This window comes from Podarcis liolepis (assembly GCF_965112155.1).
Source record: "Podarcis liolepis genome assembly, chromosome: 3".
NCBI lineage: Eukaryota > Metazoa > Chordata > Lepidosauria > Squamata > Lacertidae > Podarcis > Podarcis liolepis.
The window spans coordinates 78,795,285-78,821,989 of NC_139557.1; the positions used below are offsets into that span (position 1 = coordinate 78,795,285).

At 39.2% G+C, this 26,705-nt stretch overlaps 1 protein-coding gene across 19 annotated transcripts in view; it reads left to right on the forward strand.

Moving 5' to 3' along the window:
* The window catches only part of RYR2 (ryanodine receptor 2), a 243,937-nt gene that overhangs the window by 77,422 nt on the left and 139,810 nt on the right, over positions 1 to 26,705 (forward strand). For all 19 annotated transcript variants that reach the window (XM_083496695.1, XM_083496708.1, XM_083496706.1 and 16 more), the window contains 13 exons: positions 8,042 to 8,116; positions 9,799 to 9,955; positions 11,672 to 11,836; positions 12,202 to 12,323; positions 13,155 to 13,338; positions 14,749 to 14,884; positions 16,890 to 16,985; positions 20,433 to 20,551; positions 20,732 to 20,865; positions 21,609 to 21,850; positions 22,322 to 22,514; positions 24,558 to 24,774; positions 25,703 to 25,807. In XM_083496695.1, coding sequence (XP_083352821.1) covers positions 8,042 to 8,116; positions 9,799 to 9,955; positions 11,672 to 11,836; positions 12,202 to 12,323; positions 13,155 to 13,338; positions 14,749 to 14,884; positions 16,890 to 16,985; positions 20,433 to 20,551; positions 20,732 to 20,865; positions 21,609 to 21,850; positions 22,322 to 22,514; positions 24,558 to 24,774; positions 25,703 to 25,807 — 1,945 coding nt within the window. The remainder of the gene's footprint in view (positions 1 to 8,041; positions 8,117 to 9,798; positions 9,956 to 11,671; positions 11,837 to 12,201; positions 12,324 to 13,154; positions 13,339 to 14,748; positions 14,885 to 16,889; positions 16,986 to 20,432; positions 20,552 to 20,731; positions 20,866 to 21,608; positions 21,851 to 22,321; positions 22,515 to 24,557; positions 24,775 to 25,702; positions 25,808 to 26,705) is intronic.

Here is a 26,705-nt window from a genome sequence, read left to right on the forward strand (position 1 = left end):
CATCCTACTCTAATGAGATTAATTAAACTCATTTATTTATTAATGGAATTTTTAGACCAAACTTCATTACAAAGAGTCAAAGAATGATTACCAGAATATTAGAAAACACACTGGAAAATCACCACCACCACCACCACCATCCATTGGTTATAAGACCATCACCAGTATTCTAAAACCTATTACAGCCTAAACCTCAATCATCAAATGCTCAGGAGAACAAATAGGATTCCAGAAACAGGTCAAAACACATTAGTGTTGGTGTATATTATTCACCTTCAGGTGGAAAGAATTCCACAGCTGGGGAACTATTGCAGAGAAAGCCCAGACCTGCATTGTGGTCCTGAATGCAACAGCTGAAAATTAGACATTAAAAAGGATCTCTTCTGATCCCAATTTTTGGATTTGATGATATAGGGAGAGAAGTCCCAGGCCATGCAGGGCTTTATTAATCAGTTGTATCACCTTGAATTTGATCCATATATGTGCCTAGTTCAGACTCCACTAAATAGTTATGATAGGCAGACATCAGACAGACATCGGGCTTTGCTCTTGTAGCTGCATTCTGCATCATCTTCAGTTTTGAGGGAAGTCCAGCATATAGCACATTTCAGTAATCTAAACAGAAGATTACCAGAGCATGCTTTACTGTGGCCAGTCTTTTTTTCTTCCAGAAATAGGCATAGCTGGCATGCCAGCTGAATTTGGAAATAGACACTACTCACCACTGAAACTAGCTAGGCCTCAAGAAACAGTGCTGAGTATCCCTAGACCAGGCTTCCTCAACCTCGACCCTCCAGATGTTTTGAGACTACAATTTCCAGCATGCCTGACCACTGGGCCTGCTAGCTAGGGGTCATGGGAGTTGTAGGCCAAAAACATCTGGAGGGCCGAGGTTGAGGAAGCCTGCCCTGGACTATGAACCTAGTCCTTCAGAGTGAGTGTGGCTTCATGCAGAACAGACCATTCACCCAAATCTGTGACATAGGAACATAGTGCCTCTGTCTTGCCAAGATTCTGTTTCCGTGTATTGGTCCTCATTCAACCCATTTACTATCCACAGGTCCTACTTCTTTGCCAAAACAGCTTCATCTGGTTCAGATGGTGTGGAAAAATAGAGCCGAGTACAGTATCATTTGCAGATTTGTTCACTGATAATATCATCAAACACCAGGGCATTGTGCAACAGCAAAACAAAAATCATCCTTAAAAACAATACATTGCACTACCCCTGCCTGTTTCCCAGAACAGGTAATCAACCAGAGTGAGCAAAGCCATCTCAGTGCTAAACCTGGGCAAACAGCCAGATTGAAATTGGCCATGATAGGTCTGCTAAAGATTACAATAAAAGGTGTTATAATTGGGACTTGTGTTGGTTAGTATGACACTGATTAAAGAGTGTTGGAAACACCAATGAGGCAGATTGAAGCAACTGCTACAGGGAACAAAAATGCAAGAGGTGGCGTCCTGCCCTTCCCACCACTTCCATTACTGCTGGAACATGCCTCTCATTTTGGAAACGCTCTGCCTCTCCTCCGAGTTCAGCTAGAAGGGGCATTCCTGTGTGTGTCATTCTCACTTGTCTTTCCTGCCCCAGGGCAGAGAAGACAAGCAACAATGCTTTGAGGAATGTTCCAGCTTTCAGCAAGGGAGACATTCTAATGGCGGCAGAAGCTGTGGTGGGCTGTGGCAGGGGGAGCAGGAGATGGCATGCTCCTCTTTACCTCAAGGGGAGAAAAAGGACAGGCCAGGTCAGCATTTCTGAGCCAGCAAGGTTAAATGATGATAAATTGGAATTTGGTGGACTGAATGTTCATGTTCCAGCTTGTTTAAGCTGCTATCTCATGTTATCTGTTCCCTATATTTAAAATGGAAGCGATAGTTAAGTGTTTTTCTGAGTTGCTGAATATAAATAGAAGTGCTATATAAATTGGTGGTTTAAAAAATCCATAGAGAGGGAATGCAATTAGTACTCTTCTCTTTTTTAAAAAAATGATTTTTATTAACAGGCCAATCAAATCACATTATTTCCAAATCACATTAATTCCAAATCATACAGCCAAATTTTTAAATTTTGTTGGGGGTACCCATACATCAAGCTCTGAACGGTGATCCAAACATCGCTTATATTGCTGCTTTAATTAGAAAATTCTATCCCGATCTGTCCAGATAGTCTCTTTATTACTTTCTTCATCTTCTTGTTGTTATCATATATCCTTTCTTTGTGATCTCTGATAATCCTCACAAGCAGGTTGGAAAACAAATTCCTCTGTGTGGGTTTTAGACTCTCCCAAAAGTCATATCACATAGGGACAGACGCCATTCCACCTTCCGTAAAAAAATTATCCTCTGTCTGTCCTTTAATTTTCGCAGGCTTGCCAAGTATCTCACAAAAGGCTCTGCCAGTCAGATCACATTCCAATCATTCACATTCCGATGGTACTGGTCCTCCGCCTCCCGTCTTTCTTAGACAAGCCTGTCTTAGTGAAACACCACTTTAAACTGCGTCATAAAATCTTTCCTTTGTTCTCCAATGTTTACCAATTTCTTTGAAATTCATTCCACACAGTTCTTAGATTCCTGCTTATGGTTAGCAAATGCAACAAACTTCTTTCTGGGGTGGAGGGTTATTAATAATCACATAAGGCAAAGAAAAGAAAAGTTTTTTCCTCCACCCCCCTTCCATTTCAGTCCAAACGTACCAGTGTCTTGATGGTAATTCCTCACTTGATTTATTTATCTTGTTCGTTGCTCCGGTCACAGAGATCCATTAATCAGCAGTCTTATCACCCGAACTTCACTTGATGCATGTGCTTTAGCTTCTTTTCCAATTATATGTTTCCAGTTATATTTTCGAGCTAAAGCGAACCAGCACGCGCTGATTGGAGACGGCGTCTGGGAAGAGCCGACCTCACCGAGGGCTGTGCCAAGTGACCGGCACCCCTTTCTTACAAATCCGGGGGTGCATTGTGGACACCGCTGGCAAGGCTGTCTCCCCCATCTCCTTGGGGGGTCAGGAAGACTGCATACTTCCCATAGCAGCCTCTTAATTACCTCGTGTGGGTCGGAGAGATGTTATCTTCCAATGCGCCACCTGGTGGCCCCCCGCAATTAGTACTCTTCTCATCAAGAAAAGTGAAAATAGATTTCAGGGAATAATTAAAAAAAACAAGCCCCATTTCCACATGCTTATTTAACTGAACACAAGTTTAATGGATCCCACTTCAGAGCTGACAAGAAATACCAGGATGGCATGAGAAAGGTTTGGGCAGTTTAAAATATGTGAACCCTAAATTATTCGAGGCTCAGTTATAGAATGATACGTAACAGTGATTGCTCCTTTAGTTATTGTTTTAAAAATTATTTTATGCTGTCTCTATTCAAGGAAGTTTCTTTGCTGTCCGTTATTACTCATGGTTGGTTTTGATTATAGCTGTATATTTTAATAATTTTGCTGTAAGTCACCCAGGGAATGTTTAATGATGGACAGCTGTATGCATTTAATAAATAATAATAACACACAAAATGGAAATGCAGCTCCATTGCAAAGCTCTATTACAATCATATCTCTGACGAGTATGGTAGGATGATCAACTCCCTGTTTGATCAGTTAATGTATCTTCTGTTACTCCCACCTGTTTTTCTATCAGGGAGCAAAAATACATTTTAATTAATTTAGTTCCTGGGCTGCATTTGGTCAGAATTCTCGTTTTAGTCTTCTATAAACACAAGCTACACTTAAACCTTTCCCCTGACAGGGACTCAAGGCGGATAAGAGCAGCTAAAATTTAGGAAAAACCCCAATCATTAAGAAACAATTAAACATTGATAGAATTAAAACCACCTATCTACATACATCCTTCCCCCACCCGTATTAAAACTGGACAGATAATTACAATAAAAACTGCACAGCATCAGCACTTTCATTAAAAGCAGTTTGAACAAGAAAGTATTCACTTGCTGGTGGAAGGAGAGCAAGGAGAGACCCAGTCTAGCTTCTCAAGGAAGGGAGTTCCAAATCTGGGAGTAGCCATGTTTAATCCTCCCAGGACTCAAGTGATGTTTAATGGAGGAGAGGGGAGTCACTTCAAAGAGTAGTTTGGCAAACCCCTCTCTAAAGTGCCTTCCCTCTCTTAAAAGGGACTAGTGGTTGGGGTGAGTTGTGAGGGGAGGAATGGGTGAGGTATAAAGGGAAGGTTGCTGGTTTTGGGTCAGATTCAAAGTTCAAAGTGAGGAGGGGTTGGCTAGGTGTGGGAGAAGGGAAGTTGGCAAAAGAGTTGTTGGGTAGGCTGGGTTGCCAAGTGAAGCATGTGGGGTGGCAGCCCTAGTTAACAGCGCTCATATGTTAGCTTTTCTTGAATTTAAAATGGTGCTAAAAGTTTTGACACTGACAGAAGGATTGCTTAAAAAGGTAAAGGTACCCCTGCCCGTAGGGGCCAGTCTTGACAGACTCTAGGGTTGTGCACTCATCTCACTCTAGAGGCCAGGAGCCAGCGCTGTCTGCAGACACTTCCGGGTCACGTGGCCAGCGTGACGAAGCTGCTCCGGCAAACCAGCACCAGAGCAGCACATGGAACGCCATTTACCTGCCCGCTAGAAGCGGTACCTATTTATCTACTTGCACTTAATTGTGCTTTCGAACTGCTAGGTGGGCAGGAGCTGGGACCGAACGACGGGAACTCACCCCGCCGCAGGGATTCGAACCGCCGACCATGCGATCGGCAAGTCCTAGGCACTGAGGTTTTACCCACAGCGCCACCCGCGTCCCTAGAAGGATTGTTTGGCTATTTTTTTTTTAAAAAAATTAACGGACAGATCCAAACCATGAGATTAAATCAAACCTAAATTGACAATAAATCCACCCCATTTTTAAAACATGCTGCTATGAGGGATAGGCAAACAATAAAGGCAGGTTTATAGGGTTCAGAAAAGCACAAGATACCACAACAATATTTCCTCAACCTGGAGTCCAAAGGTTTATCAGACTAAAATGAATCAATTTTTCTTCCAGCATACTGCATTTGGTTAATGACAGAGAGGCCTTTTTCTGCCTTTCTTTGGCAGAAAAAGCCCTCATTTATTAGATACAGGTCACCTATGTCAAAATTAATTGAAATACACTTGATTTCATAACAGTCGTAATGCGTTTAGGCAGCATATTTGTCTGTATTGTCAGACAAAGATGGCTTTCTTGAGAATATTTCTAAGGTACATTCGCTTCGATCAGAATTCATTTTGTCCCTCATTTCCGATGCCTAATTGTTATGTATTACTATGCATATGTGTTTTCGTTTTTTTGACAGTTACAGGTTTCTGTTTCTTTAAGAAATGCAGACTATGGAATTTTGCACTTGTGCCTGCTTAGATCTAAATACACCTTGCTGAGAAGAAAAGCAAATGGGATCCTACAGTGATAAATTAAGAAAGTGTATAGATGGTTTGGTACATAATTTCAATGTTACAGGCTTTGAAATAACCTGGGTGGACAGGGGAAGTCATTGGCTAGGGGAGAAACAGCACAATGGTTCTATCCAGACTAGCTGCTTAAAACCATGGATTCTTTAATGAAAGGCATGATATTTTTTATAGGGAAAAATTGAGGAAGGTTGTACAGTGGCATAAACCAAAATGTGTGTGAGCTTTAGCCCATCTTCTGAACAACAGAGTGCATGAAAAACTGTTGGTCTGCATGCACCATGCGTTTCTGATTTTGAAAGGGCTAAGCAGCTTCTCAGTTCAATTTGGGGACTCAGCTACATTTGTAAAGATAAAGCGCTTTATATGCGTTATAACATATGCCAACTAGTTTTCCTTATATGAAGTTTACAACACGTTTAACTGAATTGCTTTTTTGATGTGTCTAGATGCAGCCTGGGTTTCTATTTGTGGGGCACTATAGTATATAGTGAAACCAGTAATTGTGAAGTAATGGGACAGGATCTGATATTCTATCAGATGAGAAACTTTAAATAGCTTGATTTACAATTCAAGCATACCTCTGGCACTATGTTGTTACTCTGCAAAGTTCCTAAATGGGAATAGTAAGCTGAGAAATAGAAACATATGGCACAGTAGGTTGATAGCATTTGTGACAGCAGTAGCTATTTCATTTAAGACTGCAATAGTGAACCCAGTTGTATCCTCACCAGTTCAATGAATTCAGTAGGACAGACATATACAATTGAGAGAAACTGTGTCTTGTCTTAGATGCATTTTATTCAGGCCTTTTTCTTCTGTACTGATAAATAAGAACTTATGTATCTTTTTTAATTATCTACATTGGAGCCTATGCAGTTCTCTGACAAGCTTTTCCCTCATAGTTATTAATTAGTGCTAGGGGAATATAAAGTAATAATTCAATTTTTATTCCATGTAACTAATTTGTTGTTTTAATTAAATGGAATAGATTCAGTGATCTGGGCTCCTTATTTAGGTTTAGCCATGGGCAGGCCTTTGCAATTTCCTAATTTACATCACACAAATATGATTATTTTTTTTAACCACAACAGAATATATTGGTGGAAATTTGATTGGGTCTGCTGGGCTCCTGCATACCTGTCCCAGTAGTGTAACTTCGTATGTTCAGCAGAAAAGCAAGGAATACTCATAGGAAGCTTTAAGATCAAGGGAAATGTTGAGTTGTAGTGAATTCTCAGCAAATTACCAGTTTCCATACCCTAGTTCAGAGGTGGTTAGCCCAAGAGGTTTTTTTTGTGGTCTACTAATACCCCTCATTTGTCACTTGAAGAAAAAAAAATTGATGGTTCCTATAGGTCTCCTGCTGTGGTGCCATGATCCCTAAAGGTTTTTTTTTTTTTTACAGCTGTCAACTCTCCTGTTTATCCTTTAAAATAATAATTTAAAAAATCTGACTACTCTTATTAGCACCTGTCGTGATGCCTAAAGGTTCTTGTGACCCCTCATTACCCACAAATTTGTCCTTGAATTTCATTTGCCACTCCAGCTTTTACACTCCAGCCATTTCCACATTTACTTATGATCCCTTGGAGGGTTGACCATGGCTCAGTGTGTAAACAGTCCCCCAAAAGCTCAGTCACCCCCTTAGTTGGTTTTTGTAACAAGACAGTTAATAGTTCAGGCAAGAAGAAGGGGTTGCTTTTTGTTTTCATTGGAGATTATAGAAACAGGAATATCTTTATTGGAGCTGACCTTTCGTCTGAAGGCTTTTCAATTACTGTCCAAACAAGAAAATAAACATTAATTGAAACCTCCTGCACAACCATGGCAACATAGGTTTAGCTGACACTGGTTCCTGCAAAAAATGGCCTTGTTAAAGTTTCCCTATAGTACACCCTGCAGAGATATTCATGGGCTCAACATGTTTGATTGTGCCCCCATAGCAGCTTCCTCACTCATGAGCTTTCTCCCTTTCCCTCATATTTATTCCACCTGGCAGGTTTGTCTTGGGATGCTCTTATTTCACTTACTTTTCAATTGTACACTGTTTCCTACACAGCTTCCCCTTCCCTGGGTTGTAGGGGAACTTGCAAGGGAAACTACTTTAGTGTCTTATTTTCCTGGAAGGAAAGAGTGCTAGAATATGAACAAAACCTGTCTAATATATAGTAATATGTTGTACAATAGCCATATTTGTGCACCTTTTAATTATAAAAGAGAATATCAATGAAGAAAGGAAATGATTGAAACATTCATTTGATTAAACAGATATCAGAGAAATAAACTGGACACCAGTTTGATGTGATCATGCCAGCCCTACCTAACTAGTAAAGGTAGCTTACTAGCTCAACAAAATATATAATATATCTTGGAATGCAAATCTTTCAGTAGGATATCAACTGGAAAGAAGCCACAAGAGACTGGAAATGGACAGCGGATTTTAAGAGAGCTGAAAGTTTGAGTGGTGTTTATCATTCTATTGCCTCTGGTGAAAGCAGGATGGATGTGGGCACACTAGGCTCAGCAGTTTCTTTCTGAAGAAACTAAATCAGCTCTCTCTAAAACACTATCAGCTATTTTCAGCCTGAAGGTCTGGGAAACTCAGAAAATTCCTCTTGTGTTGCAGAACAGTCCATTATGAGGGTGGAGCTGTGTCAATTCATGCTCGTTCTCTTTGGCGATTGGAGACTTTGAGGGTTGCGTAAGTAAAGAACCTTTGGTACAATGCAATTCCATTATGGCAACAAATGTCCCCGCTCTTTAAAATGCAAGCTTTCTCTTGAGAAATTTTTTGTGTTTATGCTGAAAGACTGATGGCAATTTGGAAATGTACTTATTTACCCAAGATCATAATCTACAATTTTGCCCTGTTTCACATGGAATTGATTTCCAATATGGGTTTGCGATGCTATTACACTTGTCAGATAGGTGTCAGTTTCAGGCTTTTCAAAATGCTGATTTGGGACAAGTTCCATGAAAATTGGTAATATTCATCAGTAAATGCCAGCAGCTGTGGGAAAAAGTTGTACTATAAAGTTGCAGCTGTTTATGTTCACGTCTTCTGATGGTAGCAGAGCCAGGCTAATGGAACAACATTTTTCTTCTTTTGGCTGTTTGACCTTGAGAATTCTGGTGTAGTAAATGAGAAATAGGTTCCTTTACATTTCCCTTGTGCATTTTTTTAGAAGTGCATTACCTTCTTACCTAGGATTGCATGGGAGCTGTTAGGTAGGTGGTCTAACAAATGACAGCCTACAGTCCAGGCTAACACATATCCTTGATACTTGACAGAGGAATACTTACCAAAATTTCAATTTAACTATGATATTGAGTCATCTCCCTTTAAAGATAATGTGAGGAACATACAGGAAATGCCTTACAACTGTCAACAGTATCCAACTGCTCAGTTCTCATGCTGGTTATGAAATCAGCATTGGCGTGTGCTAATCTTCACACATACTCACACCCCTTTTACTATCGGTGCATGTTGTAGGCCAAATTGATGTCTTATGTGAGGATTGTGTATTTATTGTGGCTAGGAGCCTCATTGACTTAAACGGAACTCGGTGTTCTGCAGCCCCCTATTGGTAGCACAAAAGAAATGTGCTGAACTAAGGAGAAACCTTGCTATTTGCCTTTTTCAGTCTGAGATGGATGTATAAAGTACAAGCGAAAGTATGCACCTGTGAATTCCAGTTGTGTTTCCCAGGTTGTAATGAAACAATGCTGTGTGTGGGTGTGTGGATTTCTGTTCTTGGAAGAATTGAGAAGATTCTCTGAATGTGCAAGTAGCAGTATCAAATCACCTGACTGGCTTCGCTGCGATGAAGCTTTTAGGTATTAGGTGACATGGTTATGACAGCACATTTGTTTTTCCAGCTGCTGCTAGTGAGACCTCCAATACTGAGCTCTCCATCTCTCCTGTTGTCTTCATAAGCCACATAATTGCCTTGCTATAGTAGGCCTTTAAGGAAAAGAAGGATGCAGCCTTTACATGAAGTGTAGTCTTCCACCTGTTGAAATAATTCATATGTTCATGGAGCACTTGCGAATATGTGCCCAAAATCTGTACTGATAGACAAATCTATTGTCCCAAATAATTCCCAAATAATTCATCTGCTACCTCTGTTGAGATGAGCATGTAGCCTTTGCTGGCAGCTAGCTTCTTGTGTGCATTAAAGTTATCTTGCCTAAGAAATCACTGCTATGCCAATGTGCCATTCATTCTGAAAGTAAACCAAAATGTTAACTCAATAATTGAAAATATTGTTGTTTTTATAAAATTGAGTTCAAATTGCTTTTTAAATCATCTTTCATATTTCGTTTGACATTTAACTATGGAATGTTACATGATCTAAGAATGCAAATTTGAACCTTTTTTAGGTGGAGTGGAAGTCACATTAGATGGGGCCAGCCGTTCCGATTAAGGCATATAACAACAGGGAAGTATTTGAGCCTGATGGATGACAAGAGCCTTCTTCTAACAGACAAAGAGAAAGCTGATGTGAAATCTACAGCCTTTTGTTTTCGGTCTTCCAAGGTAGAAAACTCAAGTGCAGTGACAGATAGTGTAAACCTGATGGAAACATTAACATTTCCAGTCGAACTATAGTTTCTTAGCAGTTGGGTTGTGCATGCTTGTAGCATTCTCTCTGTGAAATTAAATAGCAGTGGACCATAAAAGTACACAAAGGTGCAAGTTGTGAAAGCAGATCTTATATCCGGCTCCTGCAATTGTCTTTTGATTTCATTTTGTTATGTTGGGCTTTACAACATCTGGAACACTACTCTTTGGATCTTAATACCTACGTGCCTGATATATTATGCATTTGATACAAATTCCATTTAAAGTACAATGTGCATTCATACACTTTTTCACTGTTAGTCTGTTTGTCATAAATTACTCTCTATATGTTAAATTGTGACGCTTTTAAAGTCAGATGTGTATTTGTATTGATGAAACATAATTTCATAAGAGTGTTGGGAAAACATGTATTAATCTAGGGCTGCCAACTAATACTCAGTTGGGAGTGAATCCAGTTCGGCTTGGTGAGGACTGCACTTGGCTAATCTTTTTTGCACACCCATTTTAGAGTTTTCACACTCCTGCCCCATTGTTCAGTAGATGGAAGCATGTCAGTCTTAATAAAAAGCTGCATTCTGTCTCTTCAAACGGACATCTTCTCTTTAAAACTTTTATTTTAATCTTTAATGTTCATATAATAGCTTTGAAGTGCATTGTGTACTGGCTTTTTATTTGATGGATCTGAAAGAATCACAGCTTCAGCGCAATGTCATTAAGTTTATTAGAACAGAGTGAAGCTGAAAAAAATGCTACTAGAGCCAAACTGATTTACTATAATTTTATGTGTATGAATCAGTCCAGTTTGGAGGATTCCCTTAGGCTCAGTTGAATCTTGTTTCATCACCCTTATATACACATGCGTATATCCCATATAGGGAGAAGGGGAGCCTATGGGAATCAACTGTGTGCAGGTGATGTGGATGACAGGATCATGCCTTTTAAATTTGTGCATAGTTACTGTGTTAGAATTACTATACTTGAAAACGTATATAGTGAAATGATATAGACTCCATGCACAGAAGAATTAAAAATAAACATGTAAGTAAAATGTTTCTTGTATAGTAATATTGTACGTGAGGGACGCGGGTGGCGCTGTGGGTAAAAGCCTCAGCGCCTAGGGCTTGCCGATCGAAAGGTCGGCGGTTCGAATCCCCGCGGCGGGGTGCGCTCCCGCTGCTCGGTCCCAGCGCCTGCCAACCTAGCAGTTCGAAAGCACCCCCGGGTGCAAGTAGATAAATAGGTACCGCTTACCAGCGGGAAGGTAAACGGCGTTCCGTGTGCTGCGCTGGCTTGCCAGATGCAGCTTTGTCACGCTGGCCACGTGACCCGGAAGTGTCTCCGGACAGCGCTGGCCCCCGGCCTATAGATGTGAGATGGGCGCACAAACCCCAGAGTCTGTCAAGACTGGCCCGTTCGGGCAGGGGTACCTTTACCTTTACCTTTAATATTGTACCTATATAAAAGAATTTGAATTTCTGGGTGTTTGGAGAAATGTGGTTGTATTATGGAGGATAAAAAACACACTTAAATCCAATTGAAGTAGGTCAACCTTTAGCTTGTACGTACAAATGCTATTGGTTTTAATGCTCACTATTTTGTATTTAGGAAAAGATATTTCACCTTTCAAAATTTAAATGTATGGGCTAATGTATTGCATCTTCTTTAAAAAAGGAAAAATTGGATGTGGGTATAAGAAAAGACGTGGAAGGAATGGGAGCACCTGAGATAAAGTACGGAGACTCAGTCTGCTTCATACAGCATGTTGACACTGGATTGTGGCTCACGTACCAGTCAGTGGATGCGAAGTCTGTAAGAATGGGGTCTGTGCAACGCAAGGTAAGATGTTTTACACAAAGATATCATATATTTATGTTTAATATTATGAAAAGGCACTGTCGGTGTGGCATTTTACATTTCAACTTTTCCCAAGTACTAGATGTATTTCCCTATCAAAACAACAGTAGGCACTGAATCCTTTGGGACAGAATTTCATGTTACAAGGATTACAAGGCGGCTGGTGAAACTCTAGTCCCATGCCCCCACCACAATGTAGTTCCATATAACCTATACAAGGGCTATTTTTTAGACAGAACTCCCTAGAACTCAGCATGTAAAGCACTTTGAGCATTTGGGAAGAGTTCTGTACAAAATGATAGTTTTCTCCTTTTGTGATCCTTGTTCTTTGATTTTGTTTTTGGCAGGCTATCATGCACCACGAAGGCCATATGGATGATGGCCTAACATTGTCCAGATCTCAACATGAAGAGTCACGTACTGCACGAGTAATTCGTAGTACCGTCTTCCTTTTCAACAGGTTCATAAGGTACATGATTTGTTCTGGTTGAAAACGAATACCTTAGCCTTAGCTAGGCCTTAGTACCTGTAAGTTAAACAAGCAAACATTCTCCCACTGTCTCCACCCCCCCCCAATTCATCCGTTGACACCTCCTATATCAAGTTTTAGACTGTATCCCCCTGGGAACAATGACTTGTCCACTTGTCGCGCATAAAGCACAATGTATACCTATGACACTATGGCCTGGTTTATGAAATACTAAGCTAAGGTTTATTTGATCATCCAAACCAGGCCTTGCAACATAAACATAGTTTATAAACCACCAACCAACCATGCTCATAAACCTTGGTTAATGTTAACCATGGCTTAACTTTATGTGTAAACCTGGCCTGTTTAAATTAGTGGTGACTAACCTTTGGTCCTCCAGATATGATTGAGTACAACTCCCATCACCTGGCACTGTTGGGCATGCTGACTGGGACTGATGGGAGTTGGAGTCCAAGAGCATTTGTAGGGCCACAGGTTGGCCACCCCTGATTTAAATTGTCATTACCATACTTTACCCTAATGGACAGCACAAGAAACACATGACAAAAATAAAACATAACATCCGTAGTATAAAAAGTTATGGGGTTTCAGCAGGAAGTTATGGGATATGCACTGATTGGAAGTGAAGCAATGTGACTACTCTGAAACCTTTGTAGGCACAAACAGAATTGAAAGTGATATTGCGTTTGACTGCCCAAATAGCATCAAGAGCACACACAAAAATCATGAATGCACAATAAATAGAACGTTTGCAGGGCTCCTCAGACTGGGAACATGTCATACTTAGAAGAGCTGTACAATTCGTTTTAGGGGCCTTGATGATCTCAGCAAGAAAGCAAAGTCTTCCACAGTTGACTTACCCATTGAGTCAGTCAGCCTTAGCCTCCAGGACTTGATTGGATACTTCCATCCACCTGATGAGCATCTAGAGCACGAAGACAAGCAGAACCGCTTAAGAGCACTGAAGAATCGGCAGAATCTCTTCCAGGAAGAGGTAGCAGTCTTGGTTTGCCTTTGGTGCATTACTTTTGGGACAGGTTAATAATTCTTTCAGCTTGACATAATGATTTGCATAAGGTTCTTTGAGTCAGGTTTTTGTTTGGTTTGAAACAAAACATGCTAGAAAGAGAAAATGTTTTGAAAAGTTTGTGGTTTTGTATCCTCTTGTATTATGTGTGTTTTTGAAGGCAAACAACTTTAGGGGAAGATGTGTAGGAATTTATCTGGTCATCTAATTTAGCAACCGTATGGAAGCATCCTTGTTGGGTGACAGAAGAACTGCTTGCTAGTCTCAAAGAACAGTCATAACACTAAATCATTTAGGATGTAATCCTAAACCATAGTTTAGCATTCAGCAACAGTGAGCTTCAGGCTCACACACTCATTATGCTTCAACTGATAACTCTAGATAATTAAGCTATGATTTGCTGAAAGAAGTCAATATCATAAACTAGTTCTATCTTGGCTTGTTAACTGAAAACTCTAGTTAATTAAAGTATGATATGTTGAAAGAAGTCAATATCATAAACTACCTTGGCTTGTTGCAGTGAGCTATATTTTATTTTAGCAGTGACATACTGCTTAATCATTAGCATTTCTCAGCATTTATTAAACTAATCTCAGTGTGTCCTTTTCAAATGTAAGAATAAATCTCAGTTGGTAAGAACTAGAAGCATACTCCTTGAAACCATTCCAGGAGAGACTAGTGGGTAGTTTGCAACTGTGAGGCTCATTCACAGTGTTAAAGTATGCTTTAGTGCTTTAATGCAGAGGTGGCAGACCTATGGCTCTGCCACATAGGTTGCTGGACTAGAAGTCCCATTATCTAGGACCATTGGTGATGCAGGCTGGGGCTCATAAGACTTGATATCTGGCAGGCCACAGGTTACTCACCCAAACCAGACTTCTGTGACTGAAAGCTTTCCCCCCAGAAAAAAATGGCTAATGCTTGCAAATGCATTATTCCCAAAAATGCAATGATGCAGGGAGTGAGAGCTGTATCAAGTTTGAACAAATGCAAGAATAAGAACTCTCCAGAGAAGGAATAAGGTTGGGTTTCTCAAACAGGGCACATGTGGACACCACAGTGGCCTTAGAAACCCCCTTAGCGCCCACCAAGGCCCTCCCATTTTTTTAAAAAAGTTAAGGTTTTGTGGCTTTTTTAGTATTTTGTGGAGTTGCTTGTTTTTAGGGGTATAGCATGCTTTTTTGGTTTGTGTTTTTATTTATTTTGGGGTGATGTCAGCATTTTGCCTGCTTTGGGGTACACGTATATATGCCTATATTGTTTTCTTTTTCCTTCTCCTTTGTTTTATTGTTTGTACCTACAAAGCTCATTGAGAGTTATTTTCCCCCTGTTACAACAACTTCTTATTATTTGAGATAAGCGCTATTTCTCTTGTAGGGTATGATCAACTTGGTGCTTGAATGCATTGATCGCTTACATGTATACAGCAGTGCAGCTCATTTTGCTGATGTAGCTGGGAAAGAGGCGGGAGAGACTTGGAAATCTATCCTAAACTCATTGTATGAATTACTAGGTAAGATATGCATTTCAGAAATGGCGATTTTTGTTATCCAAACACACACACAAAATGCTAATGAAACCCCATAGGGCTTCAACATTGTGCTATTACAGACATTTCATCTGTGCAAGCATTCCAGTTTACCAAATAGAATTATTCCCCTTCCCCATGTGTTGTTCTGGGTTCTACTGTCCACTCAAACCATTTTAGGGAGTGTGTCTGTGAGGTGATAGGAGGGGGATCCTTGTTGCACAAGCAGAAACCCTTGCTTAGGGCTTCAACTGACTGAGTTTGCTAGGTGAAGCCCATTCTATACGTTAAAGAATTTATATAGGATTTTCTTATAAGAGAAAATCTTTGCTGGGGATAAATCTCTAACTTGCTTAATTGAAGCATCTCATGCTGAATAAAGCTTAAATACTGACCTGCAAGTGCTTTCATTCATTCTTTTGGTTTGGGCCAGTATTTAGGAATATCATTCATTCAGTCCTGTTTTCCATAACCCATAGCTAAGATGTATGGTTGATAGCAGATAGCTGATGTTTCCATTATTCATAGCCTTTAATATATACCAGATGCATTATCAGAATGCAGACTGAAAGGAAATCCTTACGCAGAAGAAAATTATTTCTATCCATGTTGTGGCTAGCCATCAGTGTAGTTAAAAAATAATATGTAACAAACTGATTTCATTTTCCACCCAAAGGGAAAAAAAATTGTGATATTTGATAGTTCCATAAATATATTGCTGTTGAAAAAAAGTTACAAATATATTACTTCATAAGACAATTTAATCACTCTCAGTTACTCCACAAATTAAATATAGTGCTAATGTAGTTCATTTCTGTGTGGGAGGGTGAGACTTGTGAGTATAATGAATTATGTTTCCCAGTTCCATTATTAGTAATACATTTCTTCTACAATATTATTTTCAAGAATAGCTCATGGAACTTATTTTCCTCTCCTGGCACAATAGGTCTTCAGGGAATATCTGTGTTCCACAATTAATTGTAGAGTTTCCCTGACCTGTGGTAAAATTAGCTGCAGCTCTGATGCTTCTAAACTGGGAGTTTATTAAGATTCTTTCTTGATTGCTATTTTAGCTCTGAAGCTTGGACTGTGTAGGATAGAAAGATGGTTTGTCTTGGATGACGACAACAATTGCTTCTTCTTATACATACCCTCAAGCCATTTTGTCTGGTGATTTATACCAGGGAACAGACATGCTGTTGAAGTTCACTAGACTCAGATCTAGCAGTGATCTGGGCAACACTAATTTACAAGGAGAGGACTGCATTAGAAATTTCTGAATTTTTCTCCAGAATCCAAGTCAGAGAAGACTAACTGGCAGAAGGGCTGCTTACAGAAAAAAAACTGATGCTGGCACGAGTGAGGGAGAGGAAGGTCCCCCACGAGGAGTGTCCAGGACTCCCTGTGAAGGGACATTTTCCACATTAGTTCTTCAAAACAGATAGTCTCAGTAAAAGTAGATGTGGAAGAGGCCTTTGGACTTGACTAAGCAGTACTTGTGGGTCTTGATGGGGGATATTTTCCTGTTTGAATTTAATACACAGGAGTCAGGAAGGCATTCAACGTAGCTTCCTGATGGAGCATAAGCTCTGAGGAAGGTTTGCCCCAAGCAAAGTGACATGGAAACATAATTTTATAATGTGAGTTGGTTTTTCACCATACAGAATAAAATATAAAGTATACTATACTATACTAAAGTAAAATATAAAATATAAAGTGTGTGTGCTATTCAGGATGGGTTGCATGGAGAACGCAGCCCATGTGGTAACAAAGTCTATGAATTTTTCACCTTTTGTAAAGATGACTTAAGGCTGCAATCCTAACCCCACTTAACCTAGGAGTAAACCCCATTGATAGGAAAGTATTTGCTTCTAAGTATAAATGGGTTGGATTACACTGTAAGGCATATGTTCTGTATTAACTAATGTGATTACAATGCATATGACAGTTGGTAAAATAAAAAATGAATCATTCTTTTCATTCTTTTCAGCTGCTTTGATTAGAGGGAATCGTAAAAATTGTGCCCAGTTTTCTGGCTCTCTTGATTGGCTCATTAGTAGATTGGAGAGACTAGAAGCATCTTCTGGTATGTATTTTTTTTTTTTAATCAGAACTAGACAGCCCATAAAACAAATCCCTTGCTTTCACTGTTGTGCAATCTGCTGCTGTATCTTTATAAAAATAAAATGGCAAGAATGTGTTAAGTTCTACTCTTTGGGCAAGTAAAAAGCACACATTGTTTTTTAAATCACAGAAGATTCATGTGCAGGAATGATTTTACACAACTTAAACTGGGATTGCGGCTGTACAGATACATGCATAATCTTGTGGATATGCAAGAGTTCCAATAATTTCAGCTGAGACTATTTAAACCAGGGGCTGCCTGCCCATACCACACTTCCTTTTCTGTAACCTCCCCTATTGTGCAGAGACCACCCCATGGTAGCCTCCTGGTTCTCTCCCCACCCCGCTCACCATATTGCAGATACTCAGCCACCTTTTCACACACACTCAGTTCTGAAGCATCCAGCTCCTCCTATTCTGCAGGTTCCTTTGTACCCGACCTTTCACTTTATCCTATTCCTATGCCTCTTTTCTCCCATCTCATTTACCGACAACCCCCTTGCAACAATCTCCACTGAACATGTGCAGGGTGCCTTCCTCTCCCCCACTGTGGCTGATCTTCTTAGTACATTCCATTATCATTCTCTCTTTCTCTTCCACTCCCTTTGGTACACTTCCTCCCACCATCTTTCCACAAGATCTCCTTCAATACATGCCCATTAGCCTCCTCATCTCTGCCTCCCAGTAAGCTGCAGTGATGTGACCAAGCAGAGTTCAGGTGAGCATCAGCACCAACAACAACCACACTTTCCACTGCTGGTTATGTCCCACTGATTCCAATGAGACTTTAAATAGCATTTTCTTGGATGATGCCTATTATTTCTTGAAAAATACCTAAATTGTTTTTCTACATCTTAGCATACATAGAATAAAATTATAAATTGGCAGCCATTTGAGACTTTTGTATCATTTTTTGTTGTTCTAAATGACAATAACTTGTCACTTGCTACAAATTAGAAGCTGATTCCAGTTTGGATTATGAAGCCAAGAACGGTGGAGTCCTCTACAATTTAGTTTTTAAAACTCAACAGAGATAATTGTATATGATTACTTCATTAAAAATGTAATTGGCCTTTGGGCTTTAAGATAAAAATCAAATGAGCAGTTTAGATTTTAATTAAATTAACAGTTTAGATTCTCCCCCACATTATCTTCTCTCAAATTAAAAGAGGAACATTTTGAAAATACTTTAATGATATGTTTGCCCTTAGGGACACTGGGTATAATTTTGGGAAATAATATAGATAAAAATGGTCCTTTTATTATAATTCAAAATTATCACACTATTTAATATTTAAATCAGTCAAACCTTTATCTGTAAATAGAATTAGTTTCAGGTATTGAGCTTATCTGCATGATAAGGAAACCACTTATGTGTTTTCTGTATTTTGTTAAGAAGCATTACGCTTCTGGCAACAGGAGGATATACAAAAACTCCTGTTGGTCAACAGCTGATTGCCTCTGATTATATCTCTGCTAAACAGGGAAACTTGCAAGTAGTGCATAAAACGAATGCTTTGTTGTAAAATGTAATTGGTTTGACCACTGTCAAACTTGATGATCTCAAGGATAATTTCAAACTTCTTAGCTGATAATTCTGTGAAACTTCTTGTAAACAAAAGGATATCTAATATGGAAAGTTTCCCCACCCCATTTATTTCCTCTTTCTGGTGGGCATGGAAAAGCAGTTGGTCACATGATTTGGAAGAATGGTATAGAATTACATACAACCTGTGATGTTGTATGTCCAGGCTTCGTTTTATCCCATGTTACAGTGCTGACTGTAGCAGCAGCAGCTGGCAGCAATTAACTGTGTGCAGCATCCTTGCTACTGCTACATTAAGAGATCTGCTAGACAATTGTGCCTGGACCTAGAGGAACTTGTCTCAATGCAGCATTGCAGGAATCTTATTTAAGTTTAATGATACTTAATGGCACTGGCTGCTGCTTCATTTGGCTGGTAATTTTGGTTAATTGAGAGGTCATAGGTGATTCAGTGCTGCATCCTACTGCTTCCTACATCTTCATTATCTCAATTTTCATGTAATTAGTTTGCTCATTTTATAGGAGCATCTTTCACACACCCCTTGTGATACACAGAAAACGTATGACATTTTCTGTTTTCGACATACTATTAATCTTCTCCAAGAATACATCAAATTATAAGTTATAAAACATTCCCTGCTGCAGCGCTGGGAATTCGGTAACTTACTTACACCATTCCTTGCATTTACATCGTTTACTTACACTATTAATTTGTGAAATTTAAATTATTTATATGCTGCTTTTCAGCTCTAAAAATGGACTCACATAATAATACACCAAAACAAATTAAAACAAAACAAAACAAAACAAAACAAAACTAAGAGCACATAATTGTGAGGCACATTTTTCTGTAAGCTGTATATTAACTACCAGTTAGCCCAGTCCTTTTCTATTACCTCAACAGTGTTAGGGATTTGAAATTTTGTGGTACATTACCCCCAAAAATGAAAGCTTTGTCTGTATTCCTTAATTGCAAATATGAGGCAAAAGACTACTTAAAATCCAAAAAAAAAAAAAAACCCAAGGAGATGCAAAACTGAATTATTCCTACCCCTAGTACATAGCATGTTGGCCAAAATTTGAAACTACAGAATTTGGTAGTATAAGAGCTGTTCAGATTTAATCACATATAAGCTATCAGTTATGGGACGCAAGTGGCACTGTGGTGCAAACCACTGAACCTTGGGCTTGCTGATCGGAAGGTCGGTGGTTTGAATCCCCGTGACGGGGTGAGTTCCCGTTGTTTGGTCCCAGCTCCTGCCAACCTAGCAGTTTGAAACCACATCAAAATGCAAGTAGATAAATAGGTACTGCCCTGGTGGGAAGGTAAATGGTGTTTCTGTGCGCTGCTCTGGTTTCACCAGAAGCGGCTTAGGCATGCTGGCCACACGACCCGGAAAAACTGTCTGCAGACAAACGTCGGCTCCTTCGGCCAGTAAAGCGAGATGAGCACCGCAACCCCAGAATCGTTTGTGACTGGACTTAACTGTCAGGGGTCCTTTACCTTTTTTAAAAGCTGTCAGTTAATTGTGCTGCCAATCTAAAAGAATTAAACAAACTGTGTTATGAAAATTGTGTACTTAATTTCATTTCCCTGCTTTTAGTGCCTATCGGCGAGATTTAAGATGAATGAAGTATTTTTATTTTATGTTTCCATTCGTAACAAGTTTGATTACAGATGCCCATTCTTAATTGTGCAGTATTCACATTAATCTTGTTCTTCCAGTTTTACCATTGTCTTGTTTCATCCATATGCTATATGGATTCTTATTACATTCATATAGCCTGCGGGAGGATATATCTTATGTATGCTTGTGAGATAATTTAAACAATAAACTGATCTTTTTTGTATTTATGTTTTTAGGCATTCTTGAGGTTTTGCACTGTGTGTTGGTAGAAAGTCCAGAAGCTTTAAATATTATTAAAGAAGGACATATTAAATCAATTATATGCCTTTTGGACAAACATGGAAGAAACCATAAGGTATGCAATACAGATTTGGATGGAGAGTCTGTGTGGTGGGTAGCTGGTTTATGAAATATCTCAGTGGGAGGGTTTAAGATAGCAAGGGAGACTCTTTACTGTTTCACACTTGGTGTTTTTAAACAGTATCATGCGAGCTGAGAACCATCATAATCACCATCTGCATCATTTCTTTCCCAGGTGTTAGATGTTTTGTGCTCTCTCTGTGTGTGCCATGGAGTAGCTGTGCGGTCTAATCAGCATTTGATTTGTGACAATCTTCTGCCAGGGCGAGATCTCCTTCTCCAGACACGTCTTGTCAACCATGTGAGCAGGTAAAAAATTGACTAGAATGTATGTGCAATCTGTATATAAAACCAAGAACAAATCAAAATGATTTTTCACATGTAGACAAATATAATGGTTGCATTCATTAAGAGACAATCTGTTTATCTCTCCCCCCCCCCAATGCTAATATTTCTAAATTAAACGCAGTAACTGTTGGTGTTTTTGCACCTCTTGAAGACATAAGCTCTGCTCCCAGTTTTTTTTGTTGATGTTCAATTTCAAAGTATGGTAGTACGTTTGACCTCGATTACTGCTGTATTTTATTGTGCTGTGGGTTTTAAAATAGGTTTTAAATTATTTATTTTTTACTTGTGCATGACCTTGGGGTACATAATGAACAGTGTTATAAAGATATCTAATTAAAATATTATTTACTATTAAATTGTATTATTACTCAAAATCCATTGTATTAGAATAATTAAAAATTAAAAACTTGAATAGGGTTTTATAGAGGCAGTAGCAAATAGTCTGTATCTGCATTGCTTTTACGTGTGAAATATGTTTTTATTTGTTATATTTCTTTGAGATATTTAATAGGATGTAGTTCATGAATGGAATTGAATAAATAACATGCAAACATGGAGCTAGTTGTTGGTTAATTGTTATTTTAATGACTGTTCTGTTGTTGTAATTTGTCTTGGGGTACAGATCCAAAGAGCAAAAGGAGGGTTTAATAATGCTTTTAAAAAACACGAAACTTTTCTGATGCATCTTTCCCCCTTGTATTCAGTATGAGACCCAATATTTTCCTTGGAATCAGCGAGGGCTCTGCTCAATATAGAAAATGGTATTATGAGCTAATGGTTGACCATGTGGGACCGTTTACGACAGCCGAAGCTACTCACCTTCGTGTGGGCTGGGCTTCAACAGAAGGCTATTCACCATACCCTGTGGGAGGAGAAGAATGGGGAGGAAATGGTGTTGGTGATGACCTGTATTCCTATAGTTTTGATGGACTTCATCTGTGGTCAGGTAAGGCAAATTAAACACCTTAGCTTTGTTTTTAAAGCACTTAGCAGTTGACTTATTTATTTCAGCCAATATGTCATCTACTATTCTCCAAGTCACATTTGGGGGGGAAGAGCCACGGTTTTTGCAGGGCTGGGAAAGAGATATTTCTGAAACTCTGTAGGGCCACTGCCAGTCACTGAATAGAGAACATTGGTCTAGATGAACCACTGTTCTTTTCCCCCCTTCTTGTTTTTATAATTAATTTTTTATTGGATTTTTCAACATAACAAGAGCAAAAACGTATAAAATTAAAGAAAGAAATACTCCAGTGTTCTGAGGAGGTTGAAGGCAGCTTCCTGAGATGTAATACTGGTGCTTTTTTGTGTTAATCTGTATTGATTCTTCTTTGGCTTTGTACCAAGTTTTCTGAAAGCAGCTTTTCTTACATGAGGCTGAACTTTTGTTCTAATTATATTTACTCTTATATCCTAGGTTGTGTAGCAAGATCTGTGAATTCTCCCCACCAGCATCTGTTAAGGACTGATGATGTAATCAGCTGCTGCCTTGATCTGAGTGCTCCAAGCATTTCATTCCGGATAAATGGACAGCCAGTCCAGGGGATGTTTGAGAATTTCAATACAGATGGCCTTTTCTTTCCAGTCGTCAGCTTCTCTGCAGGGATAAAGTTAGTACCCCATCTTGTCATTTTCAGTGAACACATTGCATGTTTTCCTTGCTTATTGTCTTATTCATTTAATTTTGAAATTTCAGTTCTATGCGTAGGACTTATTCTATGGGTTAAGCCAGTTGCACCACAGCAGATGTGTGATTGGATCTTCTGATTTTTCTTTTTCTTAACAACTTTTCACAAATTGGATACGTACGGTGACACTATGGGTTTGATTCTTTGGGGTGGTGAATCACACCACTCAAAACCGACTATATTTGCACTGCTAGGAAAAGCACATGGTACCAGTGGAGCAATCGCCAGTAGGTGATTTAGATCTGGGAAATGGTCTAGGGAAAAGGGTTAAAGCTTTCATCACCATGGCCCAATCAAATTCAACCTCCTGCAACTTTATATTGTGGATCTTCTGAATTGAGGTTCTGAGAGAGAATTCCGAAAAGAGTCCTGAAGATTTAATTCACCTGTATCCATAGTTAGTTTTTCCTTTATGTGGTCTTTCTGCTCAGTCAAGCTTTGGATTGTTGTGCCTCTTGAGGCACAGGAAAGGTTTTAGGCTCCAGTGTTCATAACACTGTTCAAGTTTAGAAGAGAGAGAGAGTATTTGGAGGAAGCAAACTCCACAGAAGGGATCTTGGAAGGGATCTCTTTATCTTATGGCTTTTAGACTTACATGTACTGTTTTTCCTCAGTGGGAGCTGGAATGGCTGGCCAAAGAAGGGCATAGTAGGTTGAGAGGGGAAGGAAAATGATCTACTCACCCATTCAAAATGGCACTAGGCTGCTTCTGAAAACGAAACTCCATGTCCACTCTATGAGGAAAGTGGCTTCCTGTGAGTGGAGGTGCAGCACTCTGAAAAATCCTTATCCAAGGGATATTTAGTTATATAGTGCTTTTCCTAAGAGCTCAAAGCACATCACATATATTAACTGATACATCTTTACTGAGGCCCACATGGTCAATATTAATATTTCCATCTTACAGATGAGGAACTGAAGCCAAAAGATACCTAAGACTATACAATGAGTTCATTCTGTGCTTCTTCTGCCTCATAGACTTTGCTCTTACTCGCTACTACACTAGTCCAGTGATGAAGTGATGATATAATCACTGGTTTTTTCCAGTTCCAATTTTATCCAAAATTGAGTATGCCAAATGAATACACACTTACTTCTGAATAAATATGCATTCTTATTCTTTATTTAAATCACATATAAAATTAATAACCTAAACGAAGCAGTAGTTATTGCTAAATAGACCACAGGTAAGACAGAAAGTGAGATGCGGGTGGTGCTGTGGTGTAAACCACTGAGCCTTGGACTTGCTGATTGGAAGGTCGGCGGTTCGAATCCCCGTGACGGGGTGAGCTCCCGTTGTTCAGTCCTAGCTCCTGCCAACCTAGCAGTTTGAAAGCATGTCAAAGTGCAAGTAGATAAATAGGTACTGCTCTGGCAGGAAGGTAAATGGCGTTTTCGTGCACTGCTCTGGTTTCACCAGAAGTGGCTCAGTCATGCTGGCCATATGACCTGGAAAAACTGTATGTGGACAAATGTCAGCTCCCTCGGACAGTAAAGCAAGATGATCGCTGCAACCCCAGAGTTGTTTGTGAGTGGACTTAACTGTCAGGGGTCCTTTACCTTTTTTTAAGACAGAAAGTAGGAGAAGATAATCACAGCCTAGTGTAGATGCAGTCACCTTTAGATAAAACTAATTCACTCTGAAATACAGTGGTACCTTGGGTTACATACGCTTCAGGTTACATACGCTTCAGGTTACAGACTCCGCTAACCCAGAAATAGTGCTTCAGGTTAAAAACTTTTCTTCAGGATAAGAACAGAAATTGTGCTCTGGCAGCAGCGGGAGGCCCCATTAGCTAAAGTGGTGCTTCAGGCTAAGAACAGTTTCAGGTTAAAACGGACCTCTAGAATGAGGTACCAATGTAAATCCCAGATGCAGCGCTTGCAAAGTATGACAATGATGGAATAATTTTACTTTAGAGTTGAACTAAAGGCATCAGGAATATTTGAATTGTTGTCTTATAGGGTACGTTTTTTGCTTGGAGGCCGCCATGGGGAATTTAAATTCCTTCCACCTCCAGGATATGCTCCTTGTTTTGAAGCTATTCTGCCAAAAGAGAAATTGAAAGTGGAACACAGCAGAGAATACAAACAGGATCGGAATTCCACAAGAGACCTTCTGGGCCCAAATATATCTCTATCCCAAGCAGCTTTCACTCCAGTACCTGTAGATACCAGTCAGGTAAACAGAATCTACATTAACTTTTCAACTATGGGATAAGTATGCTACATAATATTATGTTAAAATCAATGAACTTGAAAAATACCTTTTGCTTTCATTTTTTGCCTAATATTTTATTGTTTGGGAGTCTAGATATCAAGTACAGTGACACTAAATATTTGTTAATTTGTAAAGGCATTTGTTTTCACAACTTGTTCTATCTAACCAGTCATTTAAAGATAAAAAACTCCTCGAATCAGAAACAAAAGCAATCATCATAGCAACAGTAAAATACAAAAAGCAGTAGATAGTAGTAGTAGTAGTTGATCTATTTTATATTTGTTTTATGGTTCTCTTTTGTAGGCTATCTTGAAAATCTATTTTCTGCAAAAAAATTATTAGTTTTTTGAATATCAACGACAAACAAAAACACAAAACAAACAAAACATAACAAACATAAATCATAACCTTATTGAAAATAGCAGTTATTTACTTTGTAAAACGACTTCCTCATTTCCCCTTAGTTGAATTTCATTGCATATCCTTATAACGGTTTTCCAAATCCCAATTTTGATACCCTTTAAATTAAACATTAACATCTTTAAATCTTCTCCTTCTTGTATTAAACATATTATTTTATCAGTTAACGTAAATACAATCCTAAGCCCATTAAGTATCTGGAAGCTGCTATCTTGAAAATCTAGATTAATAAAAAAAATCTTAAAAAAGGAAAAAAACTCCTGTACACTGACAAACTCAAAGTACATTTGTTATTATGAGTAGGTTGCTTTCATTATGTTTCCAGTTCAGTCATTTACTACTATGTAATTAGTGAAACATATGTAAACTTTGGACAAGTAGTTTATTTCATTCTGGTAAATTATCGTTTTCTCCCCTCTACTGCACTCTGTGTCCTTTTATTCTAACAGATTTGCTCTTTTATCTTTAGATTGTATTACCTCCACATCTGGAAAGAATTAGGGAAAAACTAGCTGAGAATATCCATGAACTTTGGGTTATGAATAAAATTGAACTTGGATGGCAGTATGGTCCTGTACGTGCTTTTCAAATTTTGTTTTCTATTGTTTTTCTTACTGCTTTAAAATATCATTCATAAAAAGGTGGAGTAATTATATTGTGCATGTTCAATGTATATGTACATATAATTTAGAATACTTTTCTAATAGCTGGAAATGAAGCAGAAGTTACACTTTCAGAAAACATAGATTTTGCATTAAATTTTCATTGCTGTTGTAATTGTTTTATTATTTGTTTACATACCCCTTCCTTGCCAAAATGGCTTATACAGTCATCCCTCGGGTTAAATATGCTTCGAGCTGAGAGCGTTCGAGTTGCGCTCCTCGGCAACCCGGAAGTAACAGAGCGTGTTACTTCCGGGTTTCGCCGCTTGCACATGCGCAGACGCTCAAAATGACGTCACGCGCATGCGCAGAAGCAGCAAAAAGCAACACATGTGTGTGCAGACGCGCCGTCGCTAGTTACGTTTATCTCTAGATGCGAATGGGGCTCCGGAACGGATCCCGTTCGTATCTAGAGGTACCACGGTAAGTGGTTATCCAAGTAAAAGGGTTTTATATTATTCAGAAGCATCTCTAACATATTGTCAGGGCTGGGTCATACACAGCACTTGGAGGGTAGCCAGTGGTTGTGCCAAGGAGACTGTAGTTGAGAGCCAAGCCATGAGTCAGCTGAAGAATGAAGTTAGCAGTCAGAGCTGAAGATTGCACTGAATCACACAAGTGCTGGGAAGACCTTCTTGCTCTGGCAATGTTTTAACCTCAAGAGGAGACTTTTGGTAGTGTTCTCTGCCTGGCAGAGCCAAATAGATGGATGGATGGATGGATGGATGGATGGGGCAATTCAGATCCTGAGAATATTGCTGCCCTGTGAGGAGATCCTCCAAACCACAGTTCTGTGGTTCACCAGTGGGG